The 20,759-nt window shown below is 45.2% G+C and overlaps 1 protein-coding gene across 2 annotated transcripts in view; it reads right to left on the bottom strand.

Moving 5' to 3' along the window:
- Positions 1-855: 855 nt before the first annotated feature.
- CHDH (choline dehydrogenase) overlaps positions 856-20,759 on the bottom strand; it is a 32,514-nt gene continuing 12,610 nt past the window's right edge. Inside the window, exons 1-8 of one of the 2 annotated variants that reach the window (XM_075574889.1) lie at positions 18,390-18,515; positions 13,069-13,878; positions 11,896-12,047; positions 10,233-10,362; positions 8,572-8,706; positions 7,755-7,897; positions 2,992-3,094; positions 856-1,377 (exon numbers count right to left, since the gene is read on the bottom strand). In XM_075574889.1, the coding sequence (XP_075431004.1) occupies positions 959-1,377; positions 2,992-3,094; positions 7,755-7,897; positions 8,572-8,706; positions 10,233-10,362; positions 11,896-12,047; positions 13,069-13,825 (1,839 nt within the window). In that variant the 5' untranslated portion in view covers positions 13,826-13,878; positions 18,390-18,515 and the 3' untranslated portion in view covers positions 856-958. Of the gene's footprint in view, positions 1,378-2,991; positions 3,095-7,754; positions 7,898-8,571; positions 8,707-10,232; positions 10,363-11,895; positions 12,048-13,068; positions 13,879-18,389; positions 18,516-20,759 lie in introns of those variants that run through there. The other variant, XM_075574890.1, reaches the window with a different exon arrangement.

Genomic DNA, 20,759 nt, shown 5'->3' with positions numbered 1-20,759 from the left:
CGTGCGCGCCTCTCACCAGTCCCACGTGCGCTTCTCACCAGTCCCGCGTGCGCGCCTCTCGCCAGTCCCGCGTGCGCTTCTCACCAGTCCCACGTGCGCCTCTCACCAGTCCCGCGTGCGCGCCTCACCAGTCCCGCGTGCGCGCCTCCCACCAGTCCCACGTGTGCGCCTCTCACCAGTCCCGCGTGCGCGCCTCTCACTAGTCCCACGTGCACGCCTCACCAGTCCAGCGTGTGCCTCTCACCAGTACCACGTGCGCGCCTCACCAGTCCCACGTGCACGCCTCACCAGTCCCGCGTGCGCGCCTCTCGCCAGTCCCACATGCGCGCCTCTCACCAGTCCCGCGTGCGCGCCTCACCAGTCCCACGTGCGCGCCTCTCGCCAGTCCCGCGTGCGCGCCTCTCGCCAGTCCCGCGTGCGCGCCTCTCGCCAGTCCCGCGTGTGCGCCTCACTCCAGTCCTTCACCTCCCTGCTTGTTCTCATTCTTCGCGACTGGTGAGGGAGAGGCGCACACGCCGCCGTCAAGCAGCAGGGGGAAAAAATGAGTGTACGTACTCGCGAAGCGAGCGTACGTAAACAGGGGTTTGGTGTAGTTGCAAATATGTACGTACTCGCGAGTGTACGTAAACTGAGTGTACGTAAAGTGAGTGTACTTAAAACGGGGTATGCCTGTAACTGTTTAACATCAGCAGATGTTGAGATATTTAACCACTGCTTCCAAGTTCAAACTTGGCTTTTGGATTCTATTGCAGCCTTAATTCTGTGATAGGATGGGACATTATCTGGTTTGATTGTGTGGAGCACTAGTGTCCTTATTGAATAGATATTCAAGGCAGGTTAATGAAATGACCACAATTAAGGTCGTAGTTAGGTTTATCGTGTGTTCTATGTTTCTGTGCACTGATACATTGTGAGCAGCTTCCGATACAATTCACACAGACAACAATTATACGTTTGTCTATCGCTGAGTCTCCAATGTCTTTGGCGTATAAACTGGAATGTTTTTCTCTTGAAGGGAAGGGAGACCCTTGATGATATCAGAAGCTTTCTCCGCCATCATGATGGTGGGTGCATTCAAGTTCCCGCTGACAATGCTGGGCATGATAGAGGCATCTACAACCCTTAGATTTTCCACACCTATAACCTTTGTCTCTGGATCAACAACAGCACTGGTGTCCGTTGGTTGTCCCATTTTACAGGTACAGGAAGCGTGGTAGGCAGTATCAGATTTGTGCCTGATGAAGGCATCTATTTCCTCATCCGACTGAATACTTGGTCCTGGCAGAACCTCTGGACCACGGAAGTTATCAAATGCTTTCTGAGCAAAAATCTCTCGTGATAACTTTACACAGTGCCGGAAATCCAAAATGTCCTTTTCTGTAAAGAAAACATCAAAACTACTTCAGCTGTAATAAGTGATCGGTAGCTTCCTGCACATTTCATGTATTTTGGCAAAATCTGTGTTTTCCAGTTTTTGAGGAATAGTGGTGGGTGCTATTTAAGGATTGTTTGGTCTTCAAAATATCTTAAAATAAAGTATTCTTCCATAATCTAATGTTTTCTTTGGTTAACCCAGAAATTTTAAAAATACAAAATGAATGACAAATATACTAGAGATAATGAGTGTTTCTGTTAGAAAATATACTTCCTCTTGATAATATTTTTAGTTCATTTTAATTAAGGACATTGATGTGTGTTTATTTTAAGAATATTTCCTGCTACAGTTACATACTGTATAGCCACCAGTACAATCCCCCAAAATTCTGGAAAACCACGATGAGTAAAGTTCCATAAATTATAAGGTAACCTTTTTTTGATGCTAGAACGCCGATGGGGCTGGAGCAGGGGTCGAAGACTGAGCCACTTACAGAACCACCTGTGCTGGAGCAGGGTTATCCTTAAAACCTGACCTGATGGTGATCCTTGAGGACGGGACTTGCGCACCCCTGTGCTAGACGGCCATGGATGTTCTGATACAGTGGCTACGTGACATGGCGTGGTTCCTTTCCACGATGTTGTAGAAAGAAGAGGACATTCTCCTCTTCTTTTCCGATCAAGTTCGCAGCTTCCTGAGCGCCATGGACTCGATCCGCCATTTCCACACTACCAATTACTGTGTTGTTTTGGCACAAGAGCCATGTGTATGCGCTAGTACCTGGCCATTCCCAGAGCAGCATTAGGGAACTAAAAACTTTACCAGGCAGGCTTACAGTGAGTTACAATGTTTTTTTGGAATTATCAGATGATATCATACCCCCCCCCCCCTCATACATTACAAAAACCACCCCTACATACTCCCCACATCCTCTACTCTTTCCATGGCCTCCTTCTCTCATCTTCCAACATAATCTCCCCTCACACACATTTCATTCATGGACACAGCTCACTTAGGCAAACCCTGCCCCACATCAGACATTTCCAGGCTTTAAAGCGTCACTAAAAACTAACTTTTTTGAGGAAACCTACCCACACCTCTTTCTGATATCATTATATCTCTTCCGCAAGTCTTCACCATGACAACTATCACCTAATACAGTCACAGAAGTTTACTGTTAGGATGCCATTAACATACCCAATGGACGTCACATAGGCTGGAACATTGATGGCTCGTGTGCTTTCTAGTGAAGATAACAAGTGCATCTCTCATGGAGCTGTGGACGCAAATGAGAAACTCCAATGTTCCTGATATCCGGGGTCAGGATACTACCATGTGATTACTACACGAGCGATTGCGCCATCACAGTGCTGGAAGGTTCATGTCACTTATGTGTTGTTGACTTCCCTGCACTTCAACGGTTAAGCACCAACATTCTCCCTTTCAAAGTGCTAAAACAATCCAATCTTCTTTTTAGATTTTGTTGGCTCCTTATAAACTGATTCCTAAAGTTATACCGATTATCATTTAAACTGCAGAAATCAATAAAATAAAAAAATACTTGTGCAGTTTCACTCCCCTGCTATTTAATTCTTGAAGTACTTTTCTCAACCCACCTGTTGACAAATAGTTTGGGTTAATGATGGGAGGGTCCTTTGGGTCCCTGCTCTTCAGTTTCAGCCAACCCACACTGGTGCCTCTCATGGTTCCAACGTGGACCTGAAATAGCATTCAAAACATTAGACAATACAAAACATACCATATAATCATGTTAAGGACTCAATACTCCCATTACTATTAAAGTTTCTGTCTCTCCTAAAATAAAGGCTGTGCTGAGCTTCCTGCCTCACTGCTGTGCTGACTGAGCAACAGTTGAGTTGTATAGGGGGTTAGGGAGAGAGCGGGAAATGACTCTTGCAACAGTCACTGAAGGACAAGGTGCTAGGAGCATATACTGTAATAATGCGAGAACGAAACCTTGCCGAAGCAAGGAAAGAAGGGCCCCTAAATGCAGCACACTCGATCCAAGGTAGTGATGATTAAGTTAAAATAAAGGCTATATTTTAACTTAATCATCACTACCTTGGATCGAGTGTGCTGCATTTAGAGGCCTACTTTCCTTGCTTCGGCAAGTTGAGCACAAGAAGGACAAACCAGGAAATTTAGCAAGATCTGACATGGGAAAGTGGAAACACTGAGCCCAAGAGTCAGGCTGAGAGAGTTTTTTTTAGCTATGTGCTGCGATGCATGGACATTGCCAGATTAGACACCATGGACTTTGCCTTTAACACTCTTTGGCAGTTAAAGCGTTAATGGACATGTAAGGACTATTTAAAGCCTAACAGTGAGAGTAGCCAATACCCCTGAGGAAGCGACCCCGAGTGGTCACGAAACGCGTTGGGTGAAGCTAACTGATGCAGGACCACATAGATGGAGGTGGCGGCCAACCAGTGACGTCATTGAGGGGAGACGATCGTTGGAGACGCCGGCAACCCAAGTCTTATCAGGCTGCGGATGGCATTTTAAAGCGGCACCAATCGAGCAGAAACTTTGTACGTTTGAATTTGGTCGGGAGCGCATATTAAATGTATTGAAGTTTTTACACTGTGCCTATTTCCTTTATTTATGGGGAATCTCTGAGCTGCAGCAGAGTGAACACGCGTGTTCACAACACCATAAGGACAAGCCAAGTCTGCAGAAAAAGTGACCTCCATATGCTTCCGTGCAAGAGTGAGCAGAGTCGTACAAGAGACCCCTGGTTCTGTGAATGATCAGACATACGGCGCTATTTTCCTTTCTCTTTTTGTTCATCTTGCAGCAGCATCTGTATATCTGATCTAATACAAGGACCAATTGGACACAAAGACCGTATTGTGACATTGTCTTCACTAAGGATCTAACACCCAGGAGAACTACAGTTTTATAAAGTAGATACCTCCGAAAACAAAAACAGACCAGGGAGGGGTTTAAACCTGGGAGGGGTTTAAGTTTCTTCAGCTACGCTCTGCCTTGCAATGTCACCGTGTATTATGTAGGACCTTGGAGAGAATCCTCAAGCTTTAGCTCAACCTTCCTAAAAAAAAACTTCTTCATTCACAAAGATCCTGAAATTTGTCACATGTTGGATTAAGGCAGAGGTGGCCAAATCCAGTCCTCAAGCCCCCCAACAGGTCAGGTTTTCAGGATATCCCAGCTTCAGCACAGGTGGCTCAATCAGAGGCTCAGACTGTGATTGAGCCACTGTGTTGAAGCAGGGACTGATTGAGCCACCTGTACTGAAGCTGGGATATCCTGAAAACCTGACCTGTTGAGGAAACTTGAGGACTGGAATTGAGCGCCCCTGGATTAAGGGACAATTAAATTGGTTCAAGCAGTTAAATTACATTTTTTAAGTTGTTACAAAAATGATTTTTGTGCCATAAACGTCATACGTCAGAAGTGAACAATTTCTACCTTTTCCAGAACCCATATATTGCATATAAATATTTAGATTGTGGGATACTTAGCTTGGACCACAATACCCAGTAAACCTTTTACAAAGTGGTAACAGATCCAGCCGTGTCACAGTTATATAACTACATGGACTCTGGGGTGCTGACACCACGCTTAGTTATGCAGCAGAGATACTAAAAGCTGCAAAAACAACATTAAAATATGTATGAAATGACATTTTAATGATTGCTAACATTTGGCTAATTTGAATCAGATGTGCAGCTGTTGATTAGACAGCACACTAGATATTTACAGCATCGTTTTTAAAACCAAACGATGAATTTAAATAAGAATCTTCTATTGACCTGACATGTACTTTACCCTTCAAGCTGTCATTGCAATCACCTGAAACCTGTTAGTTCTGATTCCAGCGACCCATTATCACTAAGAATAGTCTGGCACAGAAGCGCTCTAAGGGAATTCTGAGTTTCTGACTCATCTGTAATTATATTTCTGGATCTCAAATTACTGCAGGGGACTTTTAAACTTAACGAAAAACAGAAATCTGCCAAGTTAACCCATTCATGGCGAGGGACCAAAAACGCGTTGGGTTGTATATGGCTGTGCTAAAGTGATTTGCATGTGGTCTACACCAGGGGCGCTCAACTCCAGTCCTCAAGACCCCCCCAATAGGTTAGGTTTCAAGAGAGAGGGGGAGGGGGAGAGAGAAAGGGGGAGGGGGGGGGAGAGAAAGGGGGAGGGGGGAGAGAGAGGTGTGTGATGGGGGAGGGGGGAGAGAGGTGTGGGGAGAAGAAAATAGGGAGGGAAGGGGGAGAATATGAAAGAGAGATGGGGGGCCCTGCCAGGCTGCTGACAGGAGAAGTAGCAGACACACCCCCCCTCTCAATAACCGGGATGGAGACTCTAGTCCTGGGTCCTAAGTTTGCCGAATATGCTTCTAAAGGTATTTACTTATGCGTCCCTAGGACCACGAGACCACTACTGCAACAGACACATGTTCCTAACTTGCACCCCAGAAATGGAAGAGGAAACCGCCCTCTTCCCATGTGGCAGCGGCTGTCAGGAGTGGTTGCAATTGGTCTTGGACACAAGCAACAACATTGACATTCAGGCAACATCATGAAGGGCCATGAGAGTGCTGCTAATTGTGAGGTTCAGTGGACATCCCAGGCTCCTCATAAAGGTAAAAAAGAGAGGCAATATATTACAGGCCCTCGGGTGGAAAAATGGGAATCCAGTCTCGTGGTTTTCTTTTCAATTAGAAACAATAAAATAATCTTTAATCAAACAGGCCTCATTAGTGACTTCTTTGTACAGGAATGGAAGACATTTTTTTTTAACCCCACTGCTGGAGAGGTTGTAAGAGATGAGAAACGTACAAACATGTTGAGTGAAGGTGAAAAAACGGCGCTAGCTCTATAAGTGTTTCACTACAAACTATATAGTGAATATTTTAAACAAAATCAATTATTTGTATAACAATAAAGACGTGCTCAAAATAACGTGCAGGTGTAAATATTTAAAATGTTCAAACCCCCTGCTCAAACCCAGCTGGTAGGGACTGGTTTCGGTAGTCCCGCAAATCGTCACTTTCGTTGTATTCCAGGGGGAGCATGGAGGGAAATAGAACAAAAAAGACAAAAACAATCTAAGTGTAGACAGTTATTTCAAAGGTGCAAAATTAGATATCTTGTCTTGGCTCGTATGTTGTGCCTACTTACAAGATGTAAGTTGTATACAAGCGATTTAGACACACAATGGTCTCTGCTAGGGATGTTGTTCTCCACTCTATGAAGCAGTCTCCAGTAATCAGCTCAGCAACCAAGTGTATGTGAAGAAAAATGATACCATAGTGCAGACCAATATAATGTTAAAACTAAACTTTATGATTTTTAAAATTGAACACTTACAATAAAATTGAATATAATAAGCATTGTTCACAATATTAGTGAGGAGAGAAGAGTGTGTTAGCTTCCGGCTCACCCGCCTCTTCTGATGGAACTTGATGTAATCAGCCTCTCTCTGTGACCTGATGTCTCTGGCGGTGGACTGTGTACCCAGGCTGTGTCCTCCCGTGGGTTGTTAGACTCCCCTTCTGCTGTTGCAGCTTGGAGCTGCCTCTCGGGTGGGCGATCCCGCCTCTCTCACTGCCGATACGTCACTTCCGCTTTGTTCCGTCACGTCACTTCCGGGCGCGGCTGATGGAATTTCTGAATGGCGATCACGCCTCTCTCCTCTCTCCTGACAGAGTGGGAGCCGTCCTGTCAGGAGAGAGGAGAGAGGCGTGATCGCCATTCAGAAATTCCATCAGCCGCGCCCGGAAGTGACGTGACGGAACAAAGCGGAAGTGACGTATCGGCAGTGAGAGAGGCGGGATCGCCCACCCGAGAGGCAGCTCCAAGCTGCAACAGCAGAAGGGGAGTCTAACAACCCACGGGAGGACACAGCCTGGGTACACAGTCCACCGCCAGAGACATCAGGTCACAGAGAGAGGCTGATTACATCAAGTTCCATCGGAAGAGGCGGGTGAGCCGGAAGCTAACACACTCTTCTCTCCTCACTAATATTGTGAACAATGCTTATTATATTCAATTTTATTGTAAGTGTTCAATTTTAAAAATCATAAAGTTTAGTTTTAACATTATATTGGTCTGCACTATGGTATCATTTTTCTTCACATACACTTGGTTGCTGAGCTGATTACTGGAGACTGCTTCATAGAGTGGAGAACAACATCCCTAGCAGAGACCATTGTGTGTCTAAATCGCTTGTATACAACTTACATCTTGTAAGTAGGCACAACATACGAGCCAAGACAAGATATCTAATTTTGCACCAAACGTACAAACATAGCAGCATACATCTCTAAGTGTACCAAACAAAAAAACATTGTTCCAATCTTCCGAATCGTGACTGACGCCCTCACCTGATACGCCTCCAACGTGGGACTCACGCGCCCGTGATCTATCACTTGGGAGGGAAGAAAATGGAACTGGATATCCGGGTGTTCAACTCCGGGACCACTTCGGATAAACCCACCAGATTCTAGATGTGCAGTAGCCCCGTAACCTACCGACCGCGAGCGAGAAGAGAACGGTTTGTGCGATAATGTTGTGATATTTTAGATAACAGGTTTGATAAAGTGATAATACATGGTACAAACTTCATCGCGTTGTAAAGTTCCAGTCGTCATTGTTGATCCTTTATGCCAGGGGATCTTTAGACTGTAACTGGCTGGGGGGGGGGGGGGGGGGTGAGTTGGCTGTAAACATATACACGGTGTGTTTTAAAAGTGAAGTTGGAATTGCTGATTTTTGTTCTTTTTCTATGGAATATGAAGAGGTAAGGCCATTTTTTTCCACTTGAAAAACACTGAAACCTGTATCCAAAAATGGACTCATGGATGAGACAAATGGCTCGTTTCTAAGCTCAATAATAAACAGTTTTGCCTGAAAACTTAGTCAATTAAATGCTTACAGGATAACCGCAAGATCTTGTTTAAAGTGCTATAAAACTGGATCTTCATCATCTTTTACTGCAATAAACTGGTAGAAAACATATATTCTCATCAGGCATAAGTTATAGCAAAAAGAACTGTTCGATTCTTATAATTACAGAAACTTTGGGCTGTGCGATTTCCCACTTCAAATGTCTTGGAACATTCTGTAGTTAGATACATCTATTAATAATATTGTTACATTTGACTTAATGTGCAATTTATCATTGCAGAACCTTCTACTTACCCGTAAATTTCCAGAACCACTCCAACCCAATCTTTATCATCCTAATTGGCTTCTGTTCTTTATACAAAGTAATAGGTTTGGTGCATTGCTGCTGTATGTACACTTCTAAATGATCCTGAAGATTTTGTCCAACTCCTAAAAGAAGTGAAATTATATTTATACACACTCATCCCTCTATCTGTTCTGTAATTAATGCACTATGCGCGTGGCTGCCACTCTGTAATTAATGCAGTGTGCGCGTGGCTGCCACTCTGTAATTAATGCACTGTGCGTGTGGCTGCCACTCTGTAATTAATGCACTGTGCGTGTGGCTGCCACTCTGTAATTAATGCACTGTGCGCGTGGCTGCCACTCTGTAATTAATGCATTGTGCGCGTGGCTGCCACTCTGTAATTAATGCACTGTGCGTGTGGCTGCCACTCTGTAATTAATGCACTGTGCGCGTGGCTGCCACTCTAATTAATGCACCGTGCGCGTGGCTGCCACTCTGTAATTAATGCACTGTGCGCGTGGCTGCCACTCTGTAATTAATGCACTGTGCGTGTGGCTGCCACTCTGTAATTAATGCACTGTGCGCGTGGCTGCCACTCTGTAATTAATGCACTGTGCGCGTGGCTGCCACTCTAATTAATGCACCGTGCGCGTGGCTGCCACTCTGTAATTAATGCACTGTGCGCGTGGCTGCAACTCTGTAATTAATGCACTGTGCACGTGGCTGCCACTCTGTAATTAATGCACTGTGCGCGTGGCTGCCACTCTGTAATTAATGCACTGTGCGCGTGGCTGCCACTCTAATTAATGCACCGTGCGCGTGGCTGCCACTCTGTAATTAATGCACTGTGCGCGTGGCTGCAACTCTGTAATTAATGCACTGTGCACGTGGCTGCCACTCTGTAATTAATGCACTGTGCGCGTGGCTGCCACTCTGTAATTAATGCACTGTGCGCGTGGCTGCCACTCTGTAATTAATGCACTGTGCGCGTGGCTGCCACTCTGTAATTAATGCACTGTGCGCGTGGCTGCCACTCTGTAAATAAGGATTATGCTGGACACCAAAATAAGCAAAATACTTGCAGTTTTATACCGGTGCTTCTGGGTCAGAGAAATCCTGGGCATAGATATGAATGGATGATTCAAGGCACTACGGATTATTATGTCAGAATAGCACAACGTTTCGACCTACTCAGAGGTCTTTATCACGTGGCTGGCATGTGTGACTTGTAAAGACCTCTGAGTAGGTCGAAACATTGTGCTATTATGCTGCACACCAACAGGCAAGACAGTGAATACCTACATACCCAGCTCTTCGCCCAGGGGTGGTCAAATCCAGTCCTGAAGGGACACCAACAGGTTTTAAGGATATCCCAGCTTCAGCACAGGTGACGCAGTCAACGACTGAGACACTTGTGCTGAAGCAGTGCTATCCTTAAAATCTGACCTGCTTGTGGCCCTTGAGGACTGGGGTGTGCCCCCTCCCCCCCCCCCCTCCTGACTTAGACCATTATACACCATGCAGCATGAGACATCAGTTTAAGGACAATATACGGTAGTGTAGTAGTTAATACATTCCCCCAGCGCTCACTAATGAGGTTTTGGTGTCTGTATGTTGCTATAGTAAGTAAGCCACGGTGTGAGCCTTTCTGTGAATGTAAGGGGCTTACCTGGAAGGTGGGAGATTACTGGGATACCTAACTTTCTCAGATCATCAGCATTTCCAATTCCAGACAACATAAGAAGCTGCGGAGAGTTTATAGCTCCACCACTCAGAATCACTTCTTTACTGGCGTACGCCTACAGGAAACAGTTACAGGCTGCAAATAAATCAGACTTTAAAAATAAACACGCTCCCGCTTCAGGTAAGTATAATGGGAAAGGATCCCCTTCACAAACGTGCCGGCACTGCCAGTGCGCAGCTCTCAGACTATAAACACTTCAAATAAAGGAAAAAGCTGAGAAACCCTCCAAGCCAGCGCCGACCAACTCCAGTCCTCAAGGGCCACCAACAGGTCAGGTATTAAGGATTTCCCCTGCTTCAGCACAGGTGGCTCAGTCATTGATTGAGCCACCTGTGCTGAAGCAGGAATATCCCTAATACCTGGCCTGTTGGCGGCCCTTCAGGACTGGAGTTGGTCGGCCCTGATCGAAGCACTCAAGAGATCCTGCGTAACATTATGCCAAAAATATTTCATTTGTTAATGTAGATTATTACAAAATTGTATATGATTTTTTTAAAATAATCTGTGAACATATTTGTTGCCATGATGTTATTGAGGATCTTTCAAGTGCTTAGATTGCTTTGACAGGCTACAATAAAGGAAAAGTAGCCTTTCAGAAAGAAAAGAGCAGAGTTTCTACCTGCGGGATTATAATTAATAATTAATAATAATGCATATATAATTAATTGTACTGCAAGAACCATCCAAGGGACTGGAAAAAGGGCAAGTTACTCTTCCCTCAAACTCCAGCTCTATACTAATGAGTCAAGTAATTTAATACCCGTTTACTATAGGGTTGCCAGACGTCCCGTATATACAGGATTGTCCCTTAAATCATTGACTTGTCCCATTTTCCCAGAAAGGTCTGGAAGGACGCGCAATTGTCCATATTTTAGCGCATTAACATGAAAAGCCTGAATTTAAAATGACTGTAATTAAATCGGTCCTAAAAACATAATGGTTTTCTACGTGCGTGCGATAGTTCCCTTTTCCCAAAGATGTCGCCTTACTAAATTATTACAATAATAAAGTTAGGACACTGCCTGGTCATCTCATAATACCATAACCCCCCCTCCTCCCCCCATAGGCATTACTACTTCTCCCGCCGATACCGGCTAGTTCAGTTCCCCCGCCCGGCAAAGAGGAGAGATGATAAAAACCAAAGAACATAGCGGCCTTGCGAGAGATACCATTCAACTTCAAGCATTTGCAAATCATTCATCGCTCATTATGACATCACATTTTCATACTGGATTGTGGCATCCCATATTCTAAAAACTCAAAATGTGCAAACCCCTAGTTTCATTAAAGAGCAGTTCTTGGCAGTACAGATTGGTGAAGCCTTTCAGAAAGTTGGCACATTTTCGGAATTTTGGACATTTGCATCTGGCAAAAAGTTGCAAATATATAAAACTTCACCAAAAATGGCAAATGTGAATATCTTCAGGATTGTCGTGTCGCCAACGCGCGTGTAAACCTTGGCAAAGCTTTTGCAAATGTTGACAAAAACCATTGTCAGGTTTGCATGTGGTGGCATAAAACAAAATCGAGAAGTACACATTTTGGTTTGCTTAAATGGACTGTAATAACAATATTAAAATCTGTTTACCTTTTTCTTTTGTCCATTTTTAATATACTCAACACCAATGGCTTTTGTTCCCTCGAAGAGGATCTTGGTAACAAGTGTTTGTTCTTCAGCTGATACATTAGGTCGCGATATCACTGGATGCAGATAGGCACTGGCAGAGCTCCATCTCTGACCTCAATATCAAGGTACATATCAAGTGTTATATACAGAACAGGATAGATAGTGAGCATTACTGCTGGTAAATACAATGGTGGAGGACAAGCTTGGTGAGAAACGTGTGCAGCCCATGAGCCCCCAAAAGGGCCACAAATTATATATATACATAGCAACTGTGGGTAGAAGCTTCTCCACGCCCGCTCCAGTCAGCTGCGTAATACCGGTGCGCTGGTGAATACTGTCCCGCTCCTCACACTGGGAACGTGTGATAAGCACATGAGAGGAGCGAGCCAGTATTTACCTGGGCAGCCATGAGCAGCTGAAGAAGCAGATCAGCGCCGAGGCACCAGCTGATCCCGGTGCATGGGATCTAAGGCTACGGCAAGGCAGGGAGCGAGTGACGCGGTGACGTCACACTCCCTGCTCGGCCAAGAGATTTGTGGCCGGCTAGGTGCGCGCGCGGGGGCGATTCTGCCATGACGTCACGGAGCTGGTTCGCTCTCATTGGGCGAACCGCTCGCGTGACACGTGTGTGGACGACAATTTCACATTTCCTTGCTCTGCAAGCAGCTAAGCGCCGAGCAGGCGCTGGCCACACACATTGCTGCAATGTGTTTCATAGCGGCCAGCGTGAGCGCGGCCGCCCGCTCAGCGCCACCCTGGCCGAGGCCTTATCATGCCTTGAGTACTACCCTGTCTCCCAGCTCCCTAGCCGGAGCACGGACACATCGTTTTACGAACCCACTGATCTACAGACATCATATATATAAGTTCTCACTGCTTTATTTGTCTGCACAATACATTTTATCTTCCCCTTTGGGGCGCCCTGTGTCCCTTTCTTTCCTTCTCGTATGTTTCTTCCCGTAATGCTCTGCCATGTACAAAGGCGAATAATGAAATGCATTTTATTTATCAAATGTTTATCACGTGTCAATGTCGCTATGCTTTAAACAGCTGACCAATGTCCAATTGGTTATATGACTCCATTTTTATTTTAGGTGGTATATCTATTTAAACAACAACTGCTACCCAGCTTACCTTTGTATATGGTCATGTCCATCCACCCAACACCTTCTTGTTGGTAGCCATTCATATCCTCTGTGAAAGGGTATCCTGCCTGCTGAGCTGCCTCAATAAAAGAGTGATGGAGAGAATGGTTCGTCTTCCCTCTTGACACATGCAGTGGCCCATTTTCACCTCTGTACCCATCAGGTCCTAGCTCATGTGTCTGGGACTTTTTAAAATAGGGCAAGCAATGGCTATAGTCCCACCCTGTGGCCCCTTCTTTGTTCCATCGATTGTAGTCTTCAGCATGTCCACGAATATAGACCATTGCGTTCAGTGAAGACGATCCACCCCAAACTCTACCCCTGGGCCAGTACATTACCCTGTTATTCATGTGTGTCTGGGGCTCAGTATGATAAAACCAGTTGTATTGATCATTACAAAGGTTATACATCAATGCTGCCGGCATATGAATCTTCCACAATAATCTCTTGCTGCCGAAAAGTGTATCTTTTGGGCCTGCTTCTAGAACGAACACCGAATCTTCGGGGCGTTCTGACAGGCGGTTGGCTAAAACACACCCAGCGGAACCAGCCCCGACTATAATGTAACTGTAACAGTCTGCTGGGCCAGAACTAAGTGTGGAGAACAGGCTGGGGTTCCATAATTGTAGCTTTGTTCCAACCAATGATTTTAGGACATGTAATTCAAACAAAAGTCCATTTGGTTTCGTAATTCTGCTGGCCGTATACAGGGAGTATCTTTTGAGGACCCCAAATACATGAGACATCCTGTCAGGTGTGTTTACGGTATCGCCGAATTATTGGTTGAAAAGATGCAAACCTAAGAGAAATGAAGAACGTTAGTTTATATTCCGTATGGGAAATATCTGTCTTATTTTGTCTGGAACTGTCAATGTTTGGATGAAATACTGATACCATGGCTGAGGATAACGTCAATGCAGAGATGTAAGGGTTAAACTACTTGGTCATTCCACAAAGAGTCCTATGTGAAGAGGGTCGGAGGACAGCTGGAACAGCTGGTCTCCCAACAAAGGTCGTAACCTTCAGACTAACTCAACAGGAGGTACTAATTAATCAGGGATGAGAAACAGGTGGAGAAGAGAAGGGGAATGGATGGGGGTTTAATGGATAAAGATAGATAAGGTCACAAAGCTAATTGTAGCGGGGGGGGGGGAGGTGAATAATAACAGAGGGTGTTTGTAAGGCAGTGTCCAGATGAAAATTGTGGGAGATGTGCACTGACCAGTGACCCTCCACTAGATGTCCTCCTTATCTGAACTCCATTTAGACAACTCCCTGGTTATGTTTCAATGGGCCTCATGCAGAGAGCAGCGCTAACAGGGAAAGCGGCATGTATTGGCGAAATCTGCCTTTAGAAAGGCAGATAATGGCGAGTTTTAAAAAAAGCGCCATTTTTTTTTCTCTGAAACTCGCCGCGCGGCTGGAGAGAACATAAATCTCTCCAGTGTTGAAAACGGCCGTATTCAGAGAGCAGCGAACGCCATCTAGTGGCTGTTCGCGGCAAAAAAATGGCGCGATTTTCAACATTTTCCTTCGCCAGCAAGAAGCTGGCGCTCTGCGGCCGGTGGGAGAGAAAAAAAAAAAACCCCCGATTTTTTCCCCACTAGTTTCAACAGCGCTCATATCGCCGGGTGAAACTCTCCATATGCAGACAGGATTCTAAATGCAGTTTTATGCCCTTTCTGCATATGGAGAAAAAAACTCTCCATTAAAGCTACTTTTTATTCCCCTCTCCAATTTCAAATAGCGCTGCTCTCTGCATGAGGCCCAATATCTTATCTGTTCAAACAATATAAAGTACTTCCAACCCTGAGGCTATTCAATCTGACCCTGTTTACAAATGTACCATGTAGTGTTCTGCACTTTGTAAGCATGTCTTCTTCTTCACATTACTGCTGTGTTTTGAATAAGAAAGCAAAGATGCTATCACTGTAGCCTGGGTATTAATTTGCGCTCAGTAACAAAGACATTGAATATGGAAGCCAGGCTCCCACTGCTTAGCTTATTGTGGCCCTCGGGTTCAAAAATGCGAGGACGAGCTTGATGGATCTATACACTTATTGCCGATTTTAAGGCAGCGAGCTTTATCCTGAAAGAAAAGCCGTCCGTCCTGACACACTTCAGATTAATTCCACTATACGCAGCTTAGCTCAATCGTACATAGGGTTAATCGATGCAGAGTGATGGTTACAGTGACAGAAACACAACGTTTCAGGATAACCCCTCATCAGGTGTGTGTGTGTGTGTGTGTGTGTGTATGAGATGCTGGGAGTGTGTGTGTGTATGAGACGCTGGGGGGTGGGTGGGTAATGTGTGTGTGTGTGTGTGTGTGTGTATGGGATGCTGGGAGTGTCTGTGTGTGTATGAGATGCTGGTGTGTGTGTGTGTGTGTGTGTGTGTGTGAGTATGAGATGCTGGGAGTGTGTGTATGAGATGCTGGTGTGTGTGTGTGTGTGTGTGTGCATGAGATGCTGGTGTGTGTGTGTGTGTGTGTGTGTGTGTGTGTGTGTGTGTGTGTGTGTGTGTGTGTGTGTGTGTGAGAGAGTATGAGATGCTGGGAGTGTGTGTATGAGATGCTGGTGTGTGTGTGTGTGTGTGTGTGTGTATTAGATGCTGGGAGTGTCTGTGTGTGTATGAGATGCTGGTTGTGTGTGTGTGTGTGTGAGTATGAGATGCTGGGAGTGTGTGTATGAGATGCTGGTGTGTGTGTGTGTGTGTGTGTGTGTGTGTGTGTGTGTGTGTATGTGTGTGTATGAGATGCTGGTGTGTGTGTGTGTGTGTATATGAGATGCTGGGAGTGTGTGTGTGTATGAGATGGAGTGTGTGTGTGTGTGTGTGTGTGTGTGTGTGTGTGTGTGTGTGTGTATTAGATGCTGGGAGTGTCTGTGTGTGTATGAGATGCTGGTTGTGTGTGTGTGTGTGTGTGAGTATGAGATGCTGGGAGTGTGTGTATGAGATGCTGGTGTGTGTGTGTGTGTGTGTGTGTGTGTGTGTATGAGATGCTTGTGTGTGTGTGTGTATGAGATGCTGGTGTGTGTGTGTGTGTGTGTGTGTGTGTGTGTGTATATGAGATGCTGGGAGTGTGTGTGTGTATGAGATGGAGTGTGTGTGTGTGTGTGTGTGTGTGTGTGTGTGTGTGTGTGTGTATGAGATGCTGCTTTCCCGAGCAGGGAGAGAGCAGGACTGTTGCTATGTTGCTAGGGGGCTGGGCAGCTTCCTCCTTCCTGTTTGACTGTTGCTTGGTAATGCAGCCAATCAGGAGGAGGTGTCAGGAGCCTGGGGGTGGGGTCAAGCAGAGGAAGAAACAGCATGGAGTGGAGAGGTGTGTGTGTGTGTGTGTGTGTGTGTGTGTGTGTGTGTGTGTGTGTGTGTGTGTGTGTGTGTGTGTGTGTGTGTGTGTGTGTGTGTGTGTGTGTGTGTGTGTGTGTGTGTGTGTGTGTGTGTGTGTGTGTGTGTGTGTGTGTGTGTGTGTGTGTGTGTGTGTGTGTCCCCCTAGTATCTGGTAAATTTAGATTTTTGGAACTGTGAAGAGGGTCCCTAAAACTAATTATTAGCTTTAGTCTTAATACACAGAGCCCATCATTCACTTTGGCCTTATAGGCAGTTAGCCTGGCTGGCAGTAACGCAGAAGACTGGATCATGTTCCCTCTTCTCAGTCTCCTTCAGCCCCGATTCTTGTTTTATTACACGCCAGAAATTGTAACATGAAACCAATGATTCAGTATTAGGAGCGGGTGTGGCGCTGCTCGGGGATACAGGCTTATCCAACGCTATACAATGCATAACTACGTTCATTTTTACAACGCCAAAATGGCTTATCCAACGCTCTTACGACGCTTTGCAAAGTTGTTTATGTGTATATAATATATATATTATACTATATAATATATTATATTTTTATATTATATATTATATTTTATATATATATAATACAGTATATGCACTATATAATTTATGTGTGTGCTGCATATCTTATTGCCTGCGTAAAATATTTTGTGTATTTTAGCATTAAAAATGCCTTCAGGAACGGAACCTTTAATTTAAACAGTGTTCCTATGGGAAAACGTGTTTCGCTTTGCAACGTTTCGCTATCCAACGCCATTTTGAGTAACGCATTGTGTCGGATAACCGAGGACTGCCTGTACAGAGATAGGAGAAGATGGCACATTAGGACATATCTACTAAGCAGTGCTATTCGGAGCTGCAAGGTGTTAAGGACGAGCACAGCTCAGTACATTTGGGCCACTGTCTGCAGACCACATTCATCATGCACATTAACTCACAATCTACAGATGCATTTTTTTGCTGATCATTTGCAGACTTTTAGACAAATCCGTCAGCTTGAAATGGCAAAAAATAAATAAGAATTTAATTAGCAAAGTTTCCTTTTACCCCCCCCCCCGCCCCTTAGTACAGTATGTGTGTTATACAGTATGTGTGTTATACAGTATGTGTGTTATAGAGTATGTGTGTTATATTGTATGTGTGTTATACAGTATGTGAGTTATACAGTATGTGTGTTATACAGTATGTGTGTTATAGAGTATGTGTATTATACAGTATGTGAGTTATACAGTATGTGAGTTATACAGTATGTGTGTTATACAGTATGTGTGTTATAGAGTATGTGTGTTATACAGTATGTGTGTTATACAGTATGTGAGTTATACAGTATGTGTGTTATACAGTATGTGTGTTATACAGTATGTGTGTTATAGAGTATGTGTATTATACAGTATGTGAGTCATACAGTATGTGAGTTATACAGTATGTGTGTTATAGAGTATGTGTGTTATACAGTATGTGTGTTATAGAGTATGTGTGTTATAGAGTATGTGTGTTATACAGTATGTGAGTTATACAGTATGTGTGTTATACAGTATGTGTGTTATACAGTATGTGTGTTATAGTGTGTGTTATACAGTATGTGTGTTATACAGTATGTGTGTTATAGTGTGTGTTATACAGTATGTGAGTTATACAGTATCGCTGCAAGAAACATACAGCGCTATTCTGATTTGTCTTACCCCCTGGGAATAACTTTACCAAACACCGTGATTGTGAACGGACCAAGCGTAAGAAACATCAAAATTATTGTTATTTTCAAGAATTGTTGTTATTGCATAAAAAATCTGCTTACAGTGTCAGCTTCGGGGCAAGTAACCACACACACGACTGAATGAGCGTTTACATGAGATAACGTGCAGTTCAGTGCTCGGTGTGAATAGGATTTAAAGTTTATATCAGGAGAACAGCTTCACTTTCTCTGCCTTGTGAAGTTGGCTAAAAAGAAATGATTCCAGCCCTTACCTTGTCAGGAATGCGTGACTGTCAGGGGAACATGTATGCACTTTGCAACGCTTTGGAGACCTTCTGGAGTTAATTGTTGTGAAATACAAAAGCTTCCTGCAATATCTGTGCCAGAATAGTTTTCAAATACTGTAAGTGGTCAGTGTTTGCTGGGGGATGGGCCACTTCTTAAAGGGGTATTGGTTTGCAGAAAACAAATCAAGAGGAATCCCTGTGCAAGATGAACGCTGATTGCTTCTTTGGCAGTGAAGCGGCTAATATATAGGGGTTCTGGATGTATTTTTGCTATCACTAATACACTTCAACATTGAGTGCTGTCTCTTGTTAACCAATCCTTGGAACGCTAACGTATAACTATATATATATATATATATATATATCACAGCGTTATTCAGCACACTCCTTCAGATCTAACCCCAAAGTTGCTAATCGACCAGCAAATGGGGATTACAAACCCAAGGCGTGACCATTATCATACTGGGGAGACTGGGGAGATGGGGTAATGCTGAGCAAGTCTTTGTCTATCTTTGGGACATAACTTTCAGACACATGACGGGGAACACAGATACTTCCCAAAGTGCTGCATTGAAAAGCAATGTGTCGCTGCTCCTTCTGGCCGTGACAGGGTTAAGCAAACCTGTACAGCAAGTAGAATAACCTCAGGACTTGGGGATATATATATATATTTATATTGTGTTTAACACCCTTGCTAAATTCATTACCAGTGAGTTGTGGTCCCCCTAAGGCAGTTACGGAGTTAATTCCCTGCCAGGCCTTGATATGTTACATATCCTATGTCTTTTATTTAATGTTTCCACTTTAAAGGTTAGTGTCTGGCTCCGCCTTCGTACTGGAAGATGCCAGAAGGTCACCTGGTATGGTGTGATCTTATTATAATGTTTAGCCCACCCTTTAATCTGCCCAGCAACAGGGCTGGGAACCCAAGTTATATAAGGTAGGGTTCAAGCTATTTCCCCCAGATCCCAGGAGGGGGGCCTCCAGGCTCCTCTGGCCTGTAAGGGTAACAGTTTATTGCTTTTCAGTAATATCAGCGGCGGATTTGAAATTCCGCCGCTCCTGGGCACTGCGCTCTTGCGGCCGCCTCCTCACCTGCCGCCCCCCTCCTCCTCCTGAACCGCAGCGTCATTTAACGTCACCACGTCGCACAGTGTTGCCATAGTAACGCGAGGTCGTGACGTAATTTGATGCTGCGCCGGTGTGTTGCCATGACAACGAGACGCCGTGTGACATCACGGTGACGTCCACGGCGTCCTTTGACGCTGTGGTTCAGAAGGAGAAGGAGGCGGCCGCCACAGCTGAGTGACTTCCCATCAGGCCCTAGAGCGCGGCAAACGTATGTGGGGCGGCATTTTTTTCACCCCAAAATGTTGTCGCTCGGGCATAACGGGAAATCCACCGCTGAGTATTAAGGCGTTTCCCAGTGTTAAGGGGCCCCCCAGTGTTAAGGGGCCCCCCAGTGTGATTCCAGGGAGATCCATCACAGTGGAGAGTAGTTCCCTCCAGGGCTTGGGACACACACACACACACACACACACACACACACACACACCTGCGTTAACATAACAATAGAACAGAAGGAGACTGTGGGTGTGACGCAGAAACTCATCTATTATTATTTGCCCTGGCTTTATTCCTAAAATAACAGGCGGCCTTTCAAGCTAATGAAACCTGGTGACTGAAGACTCTAAATATAGCGCCCAGCATAGCCAATCCTCCTTTTTTATTTTTTAGGATTTTGAGTGTTGCTGGAAATGTTTGCTAACACGGTGTGTATATCTTTATTTATGTAGCGCGTCACAGCAGTAATACACGTGGCATAATAATATAACGCATAATGGGAATAAGCGCTTCAGACACAAAAGTAACATTAGGAAAAGGAGTCCCTGTCCCGAAGAGCTTACAATCTAAGGCCTCGGACATGGTTAAAAAGACCGTGTTGAGGCGCGCTGAGGGGAAACATTATCCCTATCAGCGCGGCTTTAGACGGCGCTTCCGCACGCTTCCGCAGGCGTGCGGAGGCGTGTGGAAATGCAGGAGACAGGCAAGTTTAAATTTTGCCGCTCATGCAAGCGCAGGGCCGGTCACGTGACTGCCAGAAGCCAATGGCAGTCCGTGACGTCGGCGCCGTGACGTGGCACGCTAGCCCCGCGTTCCCGATCCGCCTCCAGGCCCGCCTCCCGAAAGCCTCCCACCCGGCACACAAGCGCGCTCGCTGACGCTCATGCAGGGACAAAAAAAATCTCCTGCTTGAGCAGGAGAGCATGAGCGTCAGCGCTGCCCAGCGCCGCTCCCTCCACCATGTCCCAGCGCCGCTCCCTGCACCATGTCCCAGCGCCGCTCCCTGCACCA

The sequence above is a fragment of the Ascaphus truei genome, chromosome 17 (genome assembly GCF_040206685.1).
Source record: "Ascaphus truei isolate aAscTru1 chromosome 17, aAscTru1.hap1, whole genome shotgun sequence".
In the NCBI taxonomy this organism is placed as follows: domain Eukaryota; kingdom Metazoa; phylum Chordata; class Amphibia; order Anura; family Ascaphidae; genus Ascaphus; species Ascaphus truei.
This window is presented reverse-complemented; position numbering and strand designations above follow the sequence as displayed.